Source organism: Arctopsyche grandis, chromosome 9, assembly GCF_051622035.1.
Source record: "Arctopsyche grandis isolate Sample6627 chromosome 9, ASM5162203v2, whole genome shotgun sequence".
NCBI classification, from domain to species: domain Eukaryota; kingdom Metazoa; phylum Arthropoda; class Insecta; order Trichoptera; family Hydropsychidae; genus Arctopsyche; species Arctopsyche grandis.
In genome coordinates this window covers 1,975,179-1,994,505 of record NC_135363.1, presented here as the reverse complement: position 1 = coordinate 1,994,505, position 19,327 = coordinate 1,975,179, and the positions used below count along the sequence as shown (strand labels likewise).

The 19,327-nt window shown below is 35.9% G+C and overlaps 2 protein-coding genes across 2 annotated transcripts in view; both read left to right on the top strand.

Annotated features, from left to right (window-relative positions):
• Window positions 1-602: 602 nt before the first annotated feature.
• Window positions 603-2,627, top strand: Membrin (golgi SNAP receptor complex member 2). Its single transcript, XM_077437651.1, has 4 exons — window positions 603-1,400; window positions 1,480-1,585; window positions 1,671-1,863; window positions 1,939-2,627. The coding sequence occupies exons 1-4, from the start codon at window positions 1,267-1,269 to the stop codon at window positions 2,145-2,147; spliced, it is 642 nt and encodes a 213-aa protein (XP_077293777.1). The 5' UTR covers window positions 603-1,266; the 3' UTR covers window positions 2,148-2,627.
• Window positions 2,628-3,176: 549 nt separating this feature from the next.
• The window catches only part of LOC143916882 (uncharacterized), a 357,016-nt gene continuing 340,865 nt past the window's right edge, over window positions 3,177-19,327 (top strand). Inside the window, exon 1 of the mRNA XM_077438143.1 lies at window positions 3,177-3,233. The gene's annotated coding sequence lies outside the window, so the exon portion shown is untranslated. The remainder of the gene's footprint in view (window positions 3,234-19,327) is intronic.

Genomic DNA, 19,327 nt, shown 5'->3' with positions numbered 1-19,327 from the left:
TCGAAAGGGAAGTCTGCTGCTCTGGATTATATTCTGGTTGAGTGATGTCATTCTGCTTTCGGAGTTTCTACGGAGTCAAAGTTATCCTTTGTGTCCGGGTAACGAGATCATCCACCTAGAAGTTTATACAGGTTCCTCCACTCCCAGTTCTGAGCCAAGCTAAAAGTAACGTTAAGAGATGATTCCACCAGTTCCTTGATTTGGGAGACCGCCCACTCGTTCGTCTTCCCTCCTGCATTTCGGTGACTACTAGCCTCTCTAGACTCTCTACATTCTTCCTGGCCATATGGCCAAAGTATCAAATAACTCTTTTTCTATATATATTGAGAGTCTCTCTGAGACTGCTAGCTCTTTGAGAATGGAGATGTTCGTGTGTATTGTAATAATACAGTAGTGAACGGAAAAATTATCGAGGGCACAAAAAATACTCGGCAATGTCACAATAATATTACACATGTAACGTGACGTCCTTCCAATCGTCCCGTCAGTTGGTAGCAGTATCAATATTTAGGGTGGCAACACCCAGGCCGAGAGATTTTACCGCGAAAAGCAGACGAGCGCGACATTCATACGACGGTACAGGCGTGCCCCCCCCCCCTCCTATCTCTCCCGAGCCGTCTCCATCGCAGACGCATCCAGAGATCGGCATCCAACTTGTTGTAGAACCGTGAGACGGTAGAGTTTATCATCACTCCCTCCCCTGAGTTCCAACGAGTTCGTCTCCTGTATCTTCCACGCAGCTTCCTACCCACGTGCGGGTTACTAGAAGCATCAGCCGCTGGAAGACAGACCCGGTGACTTGATAGCCAGCTTCATAACAGCTGCACGTCTATAGACGACGAGGACTTCCTGACCAGGAACCTTACGACAAATACACGACATCCCAGGTCAGTCAATCTGTTACCTTTGACCCCCACCACGGAACAAACGCACCTGGAAGAACGATAACGTATTCCTGTATGCCCATCGAGAAAGTTGTATTCCCGCGTAAAATACGTTTGTTACACACAATAATTGTGTGTTCACCTATAAAGTTTGAAAAGGATTGATTTGAGATTAAAATGGGTACTGCATACATATGAGAAAACATAGAGGCACATAAACGATACTAGCTAATTCTTTTCTATCCAAAGAAGGAGTTAATGAGGCTTGTAAAAATAAATTTAATCTAATTACGGTCTTATATGCAAAGCAGTGTTTAGACCAAAATAAAGCGGCTGAAGGGGACACGTGTCCCGTCAATTAGACAGCTGTCAAACTCTCACCATGGAGGCTCTGTACCATCAGACAAGTCGTCTCGTACATGAAACACAACAATATTTCCAAGAATTAGAAAGAAAGCCCCCAAATGTCGAAGAAATTGAAAATCAAATCCAATCCAAAATCGGTTCCATCAATTCGTAAGTCGAATTTCATTCTTACGCCTCTAATTTCAATTATTTGACTCGTACCCAAAGCTGACGATGATGATTTGTGCAGAAATTGTGAGCGGCTAGATATCCTGATATTCAAAGCTCCCGTAACCCAGAGACAAATAGCAAAAATGCGCTGTGATCAATTGAAATATGACAGTCGCCACATGCAGGTTCAACACTTTCCTTTTACCATGATTGTATTATGTGTAATTTATGATTAACATTTCGTATATGCTTACATACATATCCTTGAAGGCAGCATTGAGTAATTACCGGGATAGAAGAAATCGTGCCATACTTGAGAAAGAACAACGGGAACAACTTCTAAACAGAAGGTTCACCTACAACGATGCACCAGAGCACACTTCCATTGAAGTGGATGCAAGCACTACTCATCATGCTTCCTTGCAAAATGCCCATCGTGGAATAGACGATATGCTCATGACCGGTATTGCATTTGATATTAAAAATATATGCATGTGTTTATTCCTTATGGTAAAATTTTATGATGTAATGTTTTCAGGCTCCAACGTGTTGAGTAATTTGCGAAATCAACGAGATACGCTGAAAGGAGCGCATAGAAGAATTATAGACATTGCCAATACTCTCGGTTTATCCAACGCCACGATAAGTCTCATTGAAAAACGTGCCCGACAGGATAAGCTTATTTTAATCGCTGGAATATTATTAACGCTCTTCGTCATCGGCGTTGTGATTATTTATTTTACATGAATGTTTCACGAGACAATTATATATGTATATCGTTTGTCCGATTTATTTATTGTACGTATGTATGTATGTAGACGGTGTAAGATGTTCTATTTGAACATAATGTATATGTATATAATGTTATATTGTGTATCCTAGAAGTGTTAAACTCTTGAATCAATCGACGAATAAATCATTCCATCACTTTTTTATACGGAAATTTACATTAAAAACTTAAAAGATGTTTAATTCTTATGTGTATAATGATAAAGTGTTATTTTCATTTCTTACCTGTTCACCAAAGATACTGTTTTTACTTTATGTTTCTTGCTTTGAGTGTTTTATTTTTTTGCTATGGATAATATGTGTAATTTAACCGAGTGAATTTTAATTTCGTTTAAATTGCAGTTCGTTTTCCATGTTTTAGTATTACTTGTATTTATTATAATTTTATTGTGGTATTTTGCTATAAATAAAATTTGATGCATTTAATTGTTTTCTTGTATTTTTTTTATTTTTAATTCAAATTGAAGTTATTTTCTATAACTTTATATAAATTGATTGTAGATAAATCGTTTATATAAAATATTATATTTAATTTTTGACTTTTTCTCTTGGAGTGATGATTTATGAATAAGGCTGGTTAAAGAATAGCACCAAAGAAGATTTAAAATGAACTGTGATATTAATGAGACTTTTCAGGGCTTTCGATGGTGCTTCAGTTTACTAGTAACCGATAGTAAGAAATTATTTTTGTCATTAATTGGCGTTAGTATGTATATTGTTTTAGTTCACATGACTGATAATAACAAATGCAATGGTCAACAACGGCAGCGTTTCCCTTTTTATAATTTTTAAATCCAAATATGCATTCATGTAAAATGAATTCTAATAGTGTTTTCATAAAAATATCTATTAAAAATGGAATAAAATTATAAATATAAATATAATAGGATGATTATAGGTATTTTATCAAATTGATTTGCACAACTTATAAATAGTTTGATAATGCTCGTATAAAAGACAATTACGACATGCATATATAAGTTGTTTACAGTTTATCTGAATGAATTTGACAGTTGTCCAGTTTTGACATAACCTCTACACCCGGTGAGCTTTTACGTTCTTTTTTACATAATCATTTGATTTAATTCAGAAAATACTTGAATTATATCACATCTGAAGATGAACATATCAAAATTATAGAACAATAATCACAGTATGACCAAATTAACGATACAAAAACAGAATATGTAATTCTTACCAACATGCTTTATTGGTTCAGACATTTTTTTTTTATAATCCTTTTAAGTCGATCGGTTTTATTTAAATTTTGGCAAATGATACGTTTCAAAAGCGTGGTGCAGCAATTCTTTATTAAATTGATATTTTTTTTATATTAATTAATTAATTAAAATGAAAATAAATGATTTTGATCGGGCTTTATATGTACATAGATATATGTATATCGATTTAATATGTTAAAAAAAATATAATAATTGTTTTAAAAAGTTTAGTCAAATCAACTTAAATTTTTTGTTATCAGTAAAATACGTGTTTGTATTTAATTCATTTAAATAAATACTCGTATAAAAAACAATACTGGTTTTACCCGGCTTCGCTCGGTATTTGTAATATAAACAGCTTAAACATGGCAAAACAATCTAATAGTAAATATTAATTTGTTTTTTTATTATATTAATTTGAATCGAAAAAAAAATAATATTCAACGATATCGATATCGTCGTCAGAGAAACTCTGATTTGTTTTCGATGTTCCCAACAAACCTTCCATACATACATACATATGTATGTAGTTACAAAGTCTCTTTCGAAATCATATATTAGATTGTTATATTTTATTTAGTATGAAAAAAAAGGTAAAAACGTAAAGGAGGTTTGTAAAAACTACCTACATATAAACAATATAAAACATTAATAGAAAAATTTATTAATTAAATAAAATTTTAATAGTTAATTATTAATTAATTAAATTTACTAAATGCTCAGAGACTAATTTGCCCAAAGGAAACATTGGTAGCAAACAGTATATACGTATATATAAGTTTTTTGTTTACCTGTTATTATGTTCGTATTGTATCCGTACGTTTTGTTGCAGAGAAATGTTATAATAATAGAAGCGCCCTTTCGAATACATTTCTTGTTTCAATAACACGCGTACCGTTTCTACACAATATTGTACGCGTATACGTATGCTATTGCCGAATGCTAGCTGTCGCTATGACGCTTTCATATACGATGTTAATTGAATAATATGTTACTTAAATGATCAATTTACTTATAAAAATGTATCCCATGTTGTTTATTGTGTGTTTTTGAATGCATCGTGCAATTCTTAACGATGCACTTGCACAGAGAAGTTTTATCGGACATACATATGTACGTCGACCACCAAGCATCAACTACTACTGATGCTGAAATTATTTAGGAATGTCTGAGGACAATCTTCACTTGGCAACAACATAACGCCTAAAGCCATTTCTATTATTATAACAATTCTCTGTTTTGTTGGAAGTGTTTCAATTGTGACGTATGTACATATGTCGAATCGGGATGCGGTGCATCCGCTCTAAAATCGCCAGACAAATTGAACGACAGATTAACGGACGGCTGCTTTAAATGCAATTCTCGTCTTCTCGAATGATAGATTGCACATCAGATGACGGGAATTACGTTTAAAGCTGGCGTTCTGTTAATCTGTCGTTCGTTTGTCTGGCGATTTTAGAGCGGATGCACCAAACCCGTCGAATCGAAACGCCTATTATAGTACGGCGAGCGTTATCTTACACAGACACACAGAGTAGCGATATTATATATGTATATGATATGTACATATAAGAATGATTGTACGTGGAAATGTTTTTTTAACCCTTTCTGTATTGAGTAAATTTGAATATAAATAGTGTGTACGCATTCGTGTTTCTGAGCGGTGTTGCCAACTGTTCTATCTCAAATATGCATTTTCAGCCAGCACCACAAAGGGAAAAGGGTAAAATAAATTAAACAGTTCGAACAAAGGTTTATACACACACACATCTATAAATAAATTTATTATTACGAATTTCGCGGAGTTTCGAGTCGTGACCCTCAACTTTTATCATCGCAAGTATACGCGAGAGGCCGAAATAATTCGCCGGATAAGTTTTGAAATGAAACTTGTTATTTTCTTTTTATATCGGCGAGGTGAATCCGCTCCGGGACGAAAGACCATGTTTTCTCCATTGGCCTTTGTATGTTTCACCTTTATCCATGGGGCTCAGTTACGCCGTTAATTTTTCGACGTAAACAAAAACGCTTTCTTAACATAAATCACATTATAAAGTTTTGTGCGCGCTCAAATAAAATTTATCACCAGTCGTAAAATTCATCCCCCCCTTCCCTTTACTCAAAAATGACGCACATTGTGCACTAGATAGCATATACTAGGGTTACGAGTCGTACACTTTTTTAGATTAAGTTTTAAAATTAGTATCATCACTTGTTCACTCGATAATTTATTCGCTCACAGGCGAGGCCTTTTTACAAGCCTCTATATTTCACTTCGCTCATTGGTTTGACAACATACATATGTATATTATATCCTACATTCTTCCGATAGTTTTGAAACTTTGCCATTTTGCGGTGCTTTCGCTAAACTAAACTATAAGAGTTTTGACTGTAATTGCTTCTCAATTCACGATATATATACATATATAAAACAAAGTTGTTAAATGGTTTATAAATTTGATAAAAAAAAAAATACATTCTGCAAAAAAAAATTATGATCAGTAAAGTGATCCGTGATCAATAAATATCTGTTACACGACTTCGTTAAGTAATGAAAATTTTGTTAATTAATGTATAATTACATAAATTGTAATTCTGTTACTTTTATTTTATTTATTTATTTACATATTAGTCACAGTGACATTACAGAATACTCTAACGCGTCATTGTGACTGCACATATAAGCATAATATAAATACTATATATAAGAAAACTAGCAAGACATCTATGTAGATATGTAGATAATAAAATATTTTAAATCATATTCAAATAGTGGTGACATTGTTGGTAGGATGGTTTTTTTGCCAATTTGATGGAGGAACCGCTTCAATAATAAAATCAGATAAATTGGCAAACTCTGACAGGAAACGATCGACTTGGAGTCATAAATATCCAAGTCTGACCAGCAGCATTAAATATTATAACCGGAATAAATTCTTTTCAACCGTGGTCAGCTCATGGGATCGAGCCCGGCGACCTCTCGGTGCTTAGTATCGACGCATTCACCGAGCCATACTCCTAGCTGATGGCTTTTATTAAACGTCAACAGGGGTTTCCAGCACATAAAAGTAGTTTATTTTTAATGTTTCAGACAGCCAGTTGTGAATAACCAAATGGGGCATTCCGTCAGTTTTTATTGTCAACGCAGTGAGAGCTATAGGTCGATTAGTCGCAATACCTCATTGGCTGTAGAGCGATGCTCGCTTATAGGCCGTTGGGTTCCGATCGCTGATTGGACGATGAGTGTTGGTCACCCATTGGTCGACGAGCACTGATCGTCCGATCTCCACAGTACACTATTATTAGTTATAAAAAAATGTAGCGCATTTTCATAAACGTATCCTCTTTTCATGTCAGATTTGAAAGACACGCTCATATACATATTCATAAGGATAATAGTAAACTATGAAAGTTTCCGATCCTTCAACTTTGAGCTGACAACAGCTCACTCGACTGGAAGACTATAATATCCGCTAATTCCAAACTTCCACGGAAACGGTGTTAAGTGCAAGCGTGAATTTTGAACATGTATGTATGTACAGGGTGTATACTTTTTGTTCGGTAAGGGAAGACTAGCGTTTAAATTGAATTTTCAACCCTTCCAGTCGATGAAGGCGCATTACGATTGCTTAAACCTCTGATTAATGGAACGTTCTGAGGGTAGCTGACGTTTCAATTCCAGCTCATGTCGTTAGTCGTTCTTCGGCAGTCACTGCTCCGGCGGGTTTCATACCCCGTTTTTATCTCATTGGACATTGTCCAAGAAGAAAACCATAAATCATGAGGAATCCTCTCTATTAAATGCAAGAAGAACTGCTGCGAACAAAAGCCGCCAACGGCGATAGTATTCATTATTGTAAAACGGAAAAATCTTATGTACATATGTATATTATTATATTTTGTATTTTATATCTACCGTACAATTTGACTCGTTTCGCTTTAGATAATTTATTATTATAAATATATTATACCTCAATTGATGAGGACAAGAAAAGTGACCATGGAGTCAATATTCTTATAGTCAAACACTTCTTAAAACTTTATTCGAAAAATTAATGCAGTTAATATAACGCCTCTTTAGTAATATAATAATTTTAATACAAGGGAAAGACTGCATAGCTGATGGACCCTATTATATATTTTCCCATGATGCCATTTTGGGTTGCCTCTAAGTGACATCTATGGTATTTAACTCTTACATATGTATATTGGGGTGACCTGTAAAGACGCTGTGGTATACTTGTATATTAAAATAAATAAATATAAATTCAATTGAGGTCAACCCATGAGATAGAACCCGGCAACCTTTCTATGGTTAACATTAACGCAACTACCGAGCTAAACTGCTGGCTAATATGAAAAAAACATTTATTGAAAAAAATCCAACTAAATGGTTTAATTCCCCGCTAAATTCCCGCTACGCAATGTTTATATTGTTACGTACACCGCGGATTAAGCGAATAGAATCCCAGAGACTGTGTGACCGTTCAAGGATTATCTGTTAACGGATTAACTAAGTGCTTGCGCTTAGAGGCGTTAGCATACCGTGCGACCGGGATAATTGGTTTCAAGGATTATATCTAGACTCTAAGTGCATATAGGCTAAACAATGACCGTTATTAATCCCTTCGCAGAACTGACCCATACCGTCGGAAGACATATTCGAATATGTGACTATACAATTTTTCTGTTTTTTTTACTTGTATTATCTTTGTTAAATGTAGGTCATTGTGGCGCATTAGGTTCTTCCTGTAATGCCACAATGGTCCAAAACTATTAATAAATAATAAATAAACAATAGGTAAACAGATTAGATGTCCTGAGAGAACTACCCCGTATAAGGCGGTACGTAGGCGATATCATGTCATTCTGGACTGAGCACTGGCAGTGCGTGTATCTCCTTAATCATCAATAAATGCTGTGAAACGATTTTGGCCTTTTACTTGGATCCTCCACCCACCCCTACGCAATAATATGTATAGACTATAGGTCCTATTAAATATCGTCGGGTGCCTATTAAGAATAAAATTAAAACAACTTAAAACTTGAATTGAAAATTAAAAAAACGTACGAAAAGAGTATATTATTATTTTAAAGCTAAATTAAAAATCGGTGATTATCTCAATTGCAACGAGTTTGAGTTATCAGTGGGAAAAGGGTCACCCAGGGTCAAAATTTCTTCTTTGGTTTTTTTCCGTCAATTTTTTATTTATAAATTTTCAGGTTATCGCTAGACAATTTTATCAGTACTCGGCCTGTAACGTGGCCGGTTTTAAAGCGTATTTCGAATTATAAAATACTAGTGGTCTGTGTGCACAAACTTGTGCACTCCGTTCGCGATTCGGATCAACGGAAATCGCCGTTTTAACTATATATTTGTATTATATACGATACCCACTGCTCGAAGTGACATGCGCAAAGCCCACACTATGCCGCGTCTCTCTCCACGATATACGATTCCAAGGATAGAAAGAGACGGAGCATGGTGAGTGAGTATTTCACACACTCACCATGCTCCGTCTCTTTGCACGACATTAGACAATTATTATTATATACGATATAAAATATAGACACACAAAGGTGTGTGTACATGCGAATTATGTATTTCTAATCTTGAGTAGACTTTATCACTAGTTTGCGTCGGATTATGGTTCATTTGAGCCGACCCATGGGGCTATTTTCAAGAGTGTGTGTGTGTGTGCAAATATTACCATCGACATTCACCGCAACATCTGCATATAGTGCCTCTGGTATGCAAATTCAGCATCCGCAAAGTGGTCGGATTTTATTCAAACATTTTCCCGTGCAGTCTACCGACTGTTAGTTGATTAAAACCTTTCATTAGCGCAAGAGTATTAATTTCCCTTGTATTATGTTTGCGTACTGAAAAAAATCGCATTTTAGTAGATTTCATAAATTGATTGTATTAAATCGTTCGCAACAACGGCGGGCAAATTTAATTGAAATTAACTCTTAGTGTATAATTTAGATTTTTTTTTTTAAATAGGTTTTATTTGGCGATTATTTTCATTCGTTTCGTTGCTAATCGCAGTTTCGACCGTTTCGTGTTCGACGTTAATAAAATTCTTTGAATGCGAGATCGTTAATGAAATTGTTATGATAAAATTGTGTGCGCAGTTTAGAAAATGTTGGAATTCTCTGCTGATTTAATACTCCGACTATGTTTGAAACCGCAGTACTCCAACTTTTTGCAAGCTCTCTGTTCTGACGAAGAGGACTTTATCATTCATCTATCTATCTATATCTACATCTATATACATATCTATTCTACTATCTAAATATAATTCAATTTTTATTTTTTATTACATTTGCCGTACGGCACCCCGATAAATCCGCGCTGACAAAACCACGCACGACAATGCCGCGCCGACAAAACCACGCACGAAAGTTCTGCGCTGACATAGCCGCGCAGGACAAAAGTCAATTCTTATGTATTATATTTAATTACGATATTGATGATATTTGCTCAAGAACTGCAAAAATGTTGGGTTTCATACTGCGTGCAAGTAAACCTTTCCATAGTGTACTAGTACTTCGCTAGTATGAAGCATTCTTGAGTCTTATTCTATTATATGTAGTCACCGGACCCAGAAGGTGCCGCGTATTGTTCAAAGGTTGTAAACGCATTGTTAAAGGTTTGTCGAACTTTTTTTACAAAGGATTTACAACAATGGAACAATGGATAGCACTGTGACTATCCTACCTCTAATTATATGGAGCCCTAGTGATAGGGTCAATTGCTTGAGAATGGATATAGTACAGATGAGGTTTCTCAGATATATTTACATTATAGATTACGGTCACTAACCTTGACTCTATCCTAGTGCTTACCTGCTGGGAGCACTAGGTTATAATTCCCTTGAGTCACGACGTAGAGTATATTTGGGGAAAATTTTCTATAAATTACTGGTTGGTTTGGTGAGCAATTCTCAAATTATTGCGGAATTGAGCGATCAATTCCGCAAGAAATTGAAGCTCACTTCACAGCTCTTCTTCTGGGGTACGTACCAATTTGATGGTTTCTTCGCCTGTCGCTAGAGGCATCAAACTCCTCAACCAGATTTTTGTTCAATCTAAAATGTGCTGATCTGGTTGAAGGATAATGTTTTCTATACCTGAAGTTGGGTAGGTTATTGATATACTGCGGATAGAGAGCGTGCTTTTTCCAGGAATCGGGGCGGTTTAGCATTTACAACAATTTAACAATTAACGGCAAGCTCTCTATCCGCAGTCTAGTCATTGAAACTAGATACTTTCAATAATATTTTATCGGTTTATGACCTGGTCTTCGTACATTACTAAATCTCAAAGAAACCGCTAAGTTTATTTATTTATTCAAATAGCAAAACTGCTAATACATATAATACAAAATAACAAAATAACAACAAAAAATTATAAATCATCTTCCACAAAGGTATCCATTAACACCCTTCAAGAAAGCAGCAATGTTATTAGAACTTCTAATGCCTTCAGGAAGGGCATTATACATTTGAACACTTCTGTGAAAAACACCGCCTGCAGTTTTAGCTTTCTTAGCTCTACATATAATTAATTTATTCCTATTTCTCGTTTTATAAGTATGTATATCTCTATTCCTAACTATGTATATGATTATTAAAATATTTGGGTAATAGATTCTTATCTAGTTTATATATAAACTTTAAAGTGCTTACTTTAAGACTATTTCTAATGTCCAACCATTTCAATTCATCTAACATACTTCTTACATTCTTATGTTTCCTCACATTCAAAATTGCACGCGTTGCTCTATTCTGCACTTTCTGCAGTTTATCAATACACAAACCACTAAATAGATTGAGGATTGTAGCGCAGTATGAGGCCGTACAATACAATTATATATCAATATTTTACTTTTTATACTTAATAAGTTTCTAAACCCAACTTTTTTTGCCATTTTTTTAATAATATAATCTGCGTGCACCTTAAAACTTAATTTACAATCCAAATAAATGCCCAAATACTTAATCTACTACTTCTACCATTCTCCCATTCATAATCACATCACTCACAACTTTTTTATTATTCATCCACATCATCTTAGTCTTACTTAAGTTCACTTTCAGTTTATTCTCACATAACCTATGTAGATAAAATATCACTCATAACTAGTCACCGGAGCCTGAGGGGGCCGTGTATTGTTCAAAGGTTGTAAATGCATTGTTAAATTGTAGGTGATGATGTGCAAGTTATGAGTCATAACTTGCACATCATCACCTACAATATTGTTACGTACGCCGCGGATTAAGCGAATAGAATCCCAGAGACTATGTGACCGTTCAAGGGTTATCTGTTATCGGATTAACTATGTAAGAGCTTGCACTTACTTCCAGGATTATATCTGGACTCTAAGTGCATTTAGGCTAAACAATGACCGTTATTAGTTATTTCTCAGAATCGGTACGGGAAGACCCAATGACGTGGAAATACATATCCGAATACGTGACTATACAACAGGTAAACAGATTAGGCGCCCTGAGAGATCTACCCTTTATAAGGGGGTACGTAGGCGATATCATGTCATTCTGGACTTAGCCGTGACACTGCGTGTATCTCCTTAATCATCAATAAATGCTGTGAAACGACTGTTGGCCTTTTACTCGGATCCTCCACCCACCCCTACGCAACAATATAAACTAACGTATCATCCGTGCTCTAACTTTTTTTTGTTGTTCAAAGAAATATACGCCTATTACCTAAGAGAATTTAGATATACACATTTATTTTGATCTTTCATAGAAAATTTAAATTCATAATTGTCAATTTTGAGGAAAAAACATTAATTAAAGAAACCTTAAAAATCCGGTTTTCGGTTTTTTGAAAAATTGTCAAAAAGCTGCAATAAACGGAATATTATTTATGGCATGCAGTTTTTTCAAGTTAGTATATATGGGTGTATTATAAATTATTTTAAGGGATTTATTTCGTGTTATTTGGAGCTTGGAAAGGTTAGTATTCGAATTAGGAAAATTATAATTTTACTATAACCTTTTGAAAGTTGTAACGTTTCGATTTAAAATTTAAATTGACATTTGCACGGCTTTTTCGTGTGGCGACAGTTCGACGTGATTCATAGACGCTATAAATCAATCGACGACGTTACACGTCGAACGAACAGTGCGTAACGTCGAATTAACGAGGGACTCCCCACCGCCAATAATAATGGATGCAACTGGGTCGTTAACGGGTTAACGGCGCCGCAGAGCCTATAATGCCGTCCGGTCGGATTTAACCCTTATGATGCCCGCTCGCTATCTGTATCTGCCTCTCATTGTTGTCGCTCTCATTGTGGCCAGTGTGATTTTATCGCGTTGGCCTTTGTCGGCCGAAATTCGACCATTACCCAGAAATTGTGTGTACATATGTATGCATGTATGTGTATACGTATTTGAATAGACCCTTGATTTTGTTGCAAAGGTCAACAATACCTTTTTCGGAATTTGTATTTCAGTTGTTTGAATTGTTTCATAAGATTTTATGCAAAATTTAATTTAATTTCGGTTACACTGCTTGTATCTTACGACGGCGTATTTTACTTCACGGTTCGCATTTTTCGTGGGGAGTGTTTTCTCCCCACGAAAAAAGTCTATCAATAATCTTCATATAAGGTTAGGCTAGATTAGGTGGTTCGGTGATTATTGGTCACAAAACGCTCGCTCAAAATTCACTAAAATCTCTATAACGGAACATGTGGCAACCGAAAAGTCCATCATACATACTGTTGCGTAGGGGTGGGTGGAGGATCCAAGTAAAAGGCCAACAGTCGTTTCACAGCATATATTGATGATTAAGGAGATACACGCAGTGTCACTGCTAAGTCCAGAATTACATGATATCGCCTACGTACCGCCTTATAAAGGGTACATCTCTCAGGACGCCTAATCTGTTTACCTGTTGTATAGTCACGTATTCGGATATGTATTTCCACGACATTGGGTCTCCCCGTACCGATTCTGAGAAATAACTAATAACGGTCATTGTTTAGCCTAAATGCACTTCCAGATATAATCCTTGGAAGTAAGTGCATGCAATTAATTAACCCGATAACAGATATCCGTTGGTCTAAGTGCAATTCGCTCAATCCGCGGCGTACGTAACAATACTAACGATAAGTATTGTTGCGTACGGGTGGGTGGAGGATCCAAGTAAAAGGCCAAAGTCGTTTCACAGCATTTATTGATGATTAAGGAGATACACGCACTCCATCCAGAATGTCTTGATATGGTCTGAGTACCTCCTTATAAAGGACAGGTCGCTCAGGGCATCTTTGTCGTCCGGTTACTTCCCTATTGTTTAGTCACGTACTCGGATATCCAGTCCCATGCTATCGCGTTGTCAGTTCTAAGAACTCCACGGGAAAGCGACCGAGTGCTGTTACCGCCGCTAAGTGCATTCGGGGGTCTCTCATTGTTAGCCGACTCGCACTTAAGCTTGGAGATAATCCTCGAAACCAATTATACCGGCGGCTCCTTTTAGCACACGCTACAGTATCATACTAACGAGAACTCGAGTGCTAAATATTCCGTATTCGAAATTTTTACGGCAAAAATTGTCTTTTTAGGCGATCGTAATGTGACTAATAATCCAATTACCAGTTTATGTAACAGATATAAGTACCTGGTTTTAAACCTAAAATTATTTTTTATTTTTATTCTATTTCATAGAACATGAACACTCACTCGCCTTTACAAATCGATTCAAAGCGACGAGTGCACTTATACAGATACAATACAATCAATCAATATAATAAATATGTTATTTAAACAATGCGAATTCATACAAAAATCTACAGTGACTTCTATGGAGACATTTTTGCAGCATTTTATAATCAAATTGGCGAACCTCAAAACGCCGAATAACTTGAAATTAGCAAGAGAGATAGGAAAGGAGATACCAATTTTACAATAACCGTTTCAATGAAACAGAATCATACATTTTCAGATCATCTTTATAATATATGTAAGTCATCAAATTTTGAGATGGTGAAAATCTTTGCATTTTTATACGAATCAGTGAAAGTTGTAATATGTTTCAACCGTTCAAAACCGTTTCAATGAAAATCAGAAAAATTGGCAAACTCTAATAAGAAATGATTGGTCTGGAGTCACAAACCAAGGTCTGGCCAGCAGTAGGACTCTAGTGTGACTCGAACCAGTGACCACTCTGCTCGAAAGCATAATATGCTAAGCACTAGGCCACGCTGCTGGTTAAATAAAAATAAAATAAATCGACGTATTTAAAAAATGTACACAAATGAAATGAAATATCGAGTTAGATGACATTTGGATATAATCAATGTTTTAATATAATTTTTTTCCAGGTACATCGAACTGTGAACTTTCAGCTAACGATTTACCATTAATATTCAACATAATGCACTTCACAATCCAATTTAATGTTGCCTTATTGCGATAAAACCACTCAATAATCCACGCTACTACGTTGTATATAATATTATATATAGATGGCGCAGCTGGAACTAGCCCATTTACGGGCAGAGTCGTCGCGTTAGCGAATTTAATAATAAATTATACTACGAAATTTTAATTTGATTACAAAATCATCCTGTTCTACTCTGTGGTATTTTCATTTATGGAACATTTTATTTCTTTATATATGTATGTATATAATTATAGTTATAAATACTTATTAGGTTTCTATTATCGTTAGGTATTATAGTTATAAATACTTAATCAAGATCATTTCATCGTGTTCATGTAAATATTATGTGTATTTTTGGTTTGTATTTTGGTAGAATTGAATTTTTTATTACATTTTTACACCAGGAAGGCCTTACAGGTAAACTCCAACGTGCCTTCCTGGCCAATTACAAACAATGCGGCATTTTTATTAAACAAGTCGCTGAATTACGAGACACTGAAAAGTCACAAATTAACGAGACATCTATAAATTGTATTGTACATTAATCATACTCAAATAGTGGTGACATAGTAGGTAGGAAGGATTTTAGCCAATTTAATCGGGAACCGTTTCAACAATGAAATCAGAAAAAATGACAAAAGTCTGACCAGCAGCACTACAGATATACTCGGAAAAATTCTTTTCAATCGAGGTCAGCTCATGGGATCGAACCCAGCGCCTCTTGGTGCTAGGCAGAAACTTAACGATCGAGCTATGCTGCTGGCAATAAATAAAGTTGATGTTATTATTGAAGGTCTATCTGTACTAGCACAGCACGTACCGGCACTTTGGTACAATTTATATGGACAAATTCATGTCTAACGTGGCGTAGACGAAACAGCAAGTAACAGCAATAGCCGGAAAAATCTATTCATACATGTTACCGTAACGTATCAAGTAAAACTGTCTTTCTTTGGCCACTCTAGAAATATTCACGCACGTATAGCAACGAAAGTGCGCATGCGCATTGAATATTTTCGGATATGTTATATTGTCTCGAGCAATATTACGCCGTATCGTCGCGTTCCGTATTGTATACGTAAGCCGATTTTGCCTTGTACTCTGTCAAAAATTGTCTGAGCGTGCCGAAACAGTGAGGTGCTGTATAGTATGGATAGAAACTGTCGTTTGCGTGAGCTGCTGCGCTGTGCTGTAGCCATGAACTGCTGGATAGTATAAATAGACCGTAACTAGTAATTACATATGTAGATGCACGTATTCGTTGATAAAAATTATTATTTTGAATAAAAATACCAATAATTTTATTTTACCACCGCCATCTATGTATAAAACTAAAGACTACATAGACGTCACCCAGATTTCAAATTTGCAAACTTCAAACGCGTCTTAAACGATATTTTATCTGTATCGTAATGGTGGAGGATCCATTTACTTATATTGATGACCAAAATGAGCAATATGGCAAAGTATGAAAACGATCGGATAAGAGGCAAATTTTTTCCTGAATTGTAATTGTAAGTGAAACGTAAAGGAGGTTTGTAAAAAGTGAGTACACGCAAGTGACACGTCTGCAGTAAAAATCTGTGTGTTGCCAGTTGACAGACTATTAAGTTAATTTATTAATAAGTTGACAGAGTTGTAATGTTAAAGTGAGAAACAAAATAAATGAGAATGTAACGAAATTTTCGAAAATCAAAAAAAACGTTTATAATTAAAAAAAATGTAGATATTTATTAAGTTTTCATTTATTCGCAATTATTTTTCTAGCAATGTAATATTATAATTTAATTCGGGACGCCGATGAACTTAATTCTATTGTGGAAGTGCACTTTGCTGCAACGGTCGCTCAATTAATCCGACAATATGGCTAATCTGAAAGCGTCCATAAAATAATGGCGGCGCGCCGCCGCAGCGCCTCCTGGTGGATATTCTTGTGAGATATTGGAGCGTGCTCGAGTCGCCATTGTCGACCGCTGACTCAATTATGCGCGTAATTGAGCTGTGGAATTAGTACACGTGCCGGCCAATCACGGAATGATCTATTTACTTATTCATCTCTGGATTCGTATTGCTTTTTCCTTTTCTTTGGGTCGTGCTCTAATTGTGTGTTATAACAATTGGATTTTCGGAAGAAGTATTGTATAGTTAATCACACATTTATAGCTTAATCCGATTATGCGAGTAGTCAGAACATCAGACCAAGTCAACCAGTGCGGTAAATAATAAACAGCTTTACGCGTCTCTCAAGTTCATCGTTCTAACCTCAAATTCGAATTAAAGTGCTCTTCGAATATACTATCCGATGGAACCGATATAGCACGAGACGTATAAACGTAAAATTTACATGTTATGGCATTCAACCCCCATTCGACCCGCGATAGCAATTACATTTCGTTTCAGTTCAACATTAGTTCTTGCGTATAGCGGTCGGTAATATTATAATTTTATTTTTTGTTAGTTTTGAGTTCGTGTTTTGTATTTTCAAATATTAACATTAATTAAATTTTAATATAAAATACGTCGTTTATATAATTAATTAATTTATGGAATACGTATATATTTTACATGAATAGAAATTTATATTTTTACGGAAATTTATATTATACGATAAAAGTAACTGTCAACGACATGTTATTAAATTATATAATTAAATAAGAAATAATTTTACGTCCTTTTAACCCTATGAATGATGACCAACGCCGATCGGCGTTTTTCCAACAAGTCCATGGGCCTGAAAAACGCCGATAGGCGTTGTATTTTCAGCATGTACAAACTAAACAATAATACTACCCGTTAAACCTTTCCAGGTAGCATTGAACATGGGTCGTGTTATCTGTGTCATTCATTTGTCAACGTTTATAAAGACTGGTTTACACCGGGATTTCTGAATTTATAACCATAGCAGAATTTCCCGATGGAAATGCCTAACTGCTGAGTATTTTTTTATATTGTGGCTTGGCTATGAAGAAGATGGAACTGGAAAAATGGTTTTGGTTTTGGAAAAATACATTCATTAATAGACTTCTTTTGTTTATTTTATATTGATGCAAGATATATTAGAGAGTCTAAACACACCTTTACAAAACTCTAAATCCTCGGTGCTAGTTATCTATTTTATACCTGCTTTCTATTGGATTTCTAAATAATTCTAGGTAGAAATTTTGTCGAAATTTTCAGCTTGGCGGGCTTTCAACAGAAAATACGTCAGCACCATAGATACATAATACACATAGATGGGCCCTGACGTGTGATTTTGGTCGGAGATCTTGTCTTCAATAACTGAGGGGTGCGGGGGGTTTAACTAGCGGGGAAGTTGGAAAAAAAAGGTTTCTTTCCCTACGACGCAGCGGTACCTACTGAGAGAAACTGTGCATGCGCCATGTATTTTGCATGCGCCAAAAGGGAGACCAGTTTAAAGCGTGAGGGCGGATCTAGTGTATTATACATCAATGGTCAGCACTCAAAGGGTTAATGCTACAACACATTGCACGAATGCGACAGCATCTCGGTTCTTGTAAGTCTATGTAAGTTACATCGAATCGACTAAAGTGATACTTAAAAGTGTATCTTTTAAAATATATCATAAGGGTTCAGTGTTAAAAGAATATATTTCATTCTTGTATAAGAACTAAAGCATTGAAAATTCGCTCGGTTACTTTTTTGCTAAATTGTCACCAGAGTTCTAGTCTAGCTGCACTGTCAACATTCTACGCCGCAGTCGCATTGATACAAATCGTCCTTTTAAGAAAGCAGTCCCTCGAATTGGAGATGGATCGTGCATATTTTGAAATGTCGCAGTTTGAAACGCACTATGTTCAGTCTGCCACGCGAGTAAGGTCGAGTATAAATCAACCCCATTAACCCTTCGGCTGCGGGCCTGAATAAGGCATGAGAGCGCGCGCCTATTTCGGATGCGCCCTGATGATTTATTATTGAACGCGGCCAAATCCTCGGGCCGTATCTACATTATCCTCAGGATTTCTTCTTCAGGGGCGGGGTGGGAAAAGAGGAGGGGGTACCAAGTAAGGGCAGACTCTTCGCTGGCAATTCGGACACAAAAGGGGCAGAGCCTCCAGTGTTTCCTCGCCTCCATCCCACCCTCGTAAATTCTTGCAAGTCGGTGGCAAACGGAATTCTAAGGCGAGACAACCGCGATTTGTCAAAGAGAGTCGTTATTATAGTTGCAAACTATAGTCTTGCGCTTTGGACTTTAGTTTTGGGTAATGACGTTAATGATTCCCGTACACAAAGCCTCCTAGACTTATTATTGATAGTAACCCGCCTATATAATTTCCGCCTGGGTGACGCCGGGTATATATATATATATATTCTTCCATGTATGATTCCTTCATGAAAGATTCCTCAGATTAATTGCAATATTAAAAAAATTATATACGGGGCTTTCATAGGTACGTAACGGATGTACACATCGTATACATATATACGGTCTCCGTGACGAGACAGAATGTTAAATGACAGAAAATGCAAATATAAAAT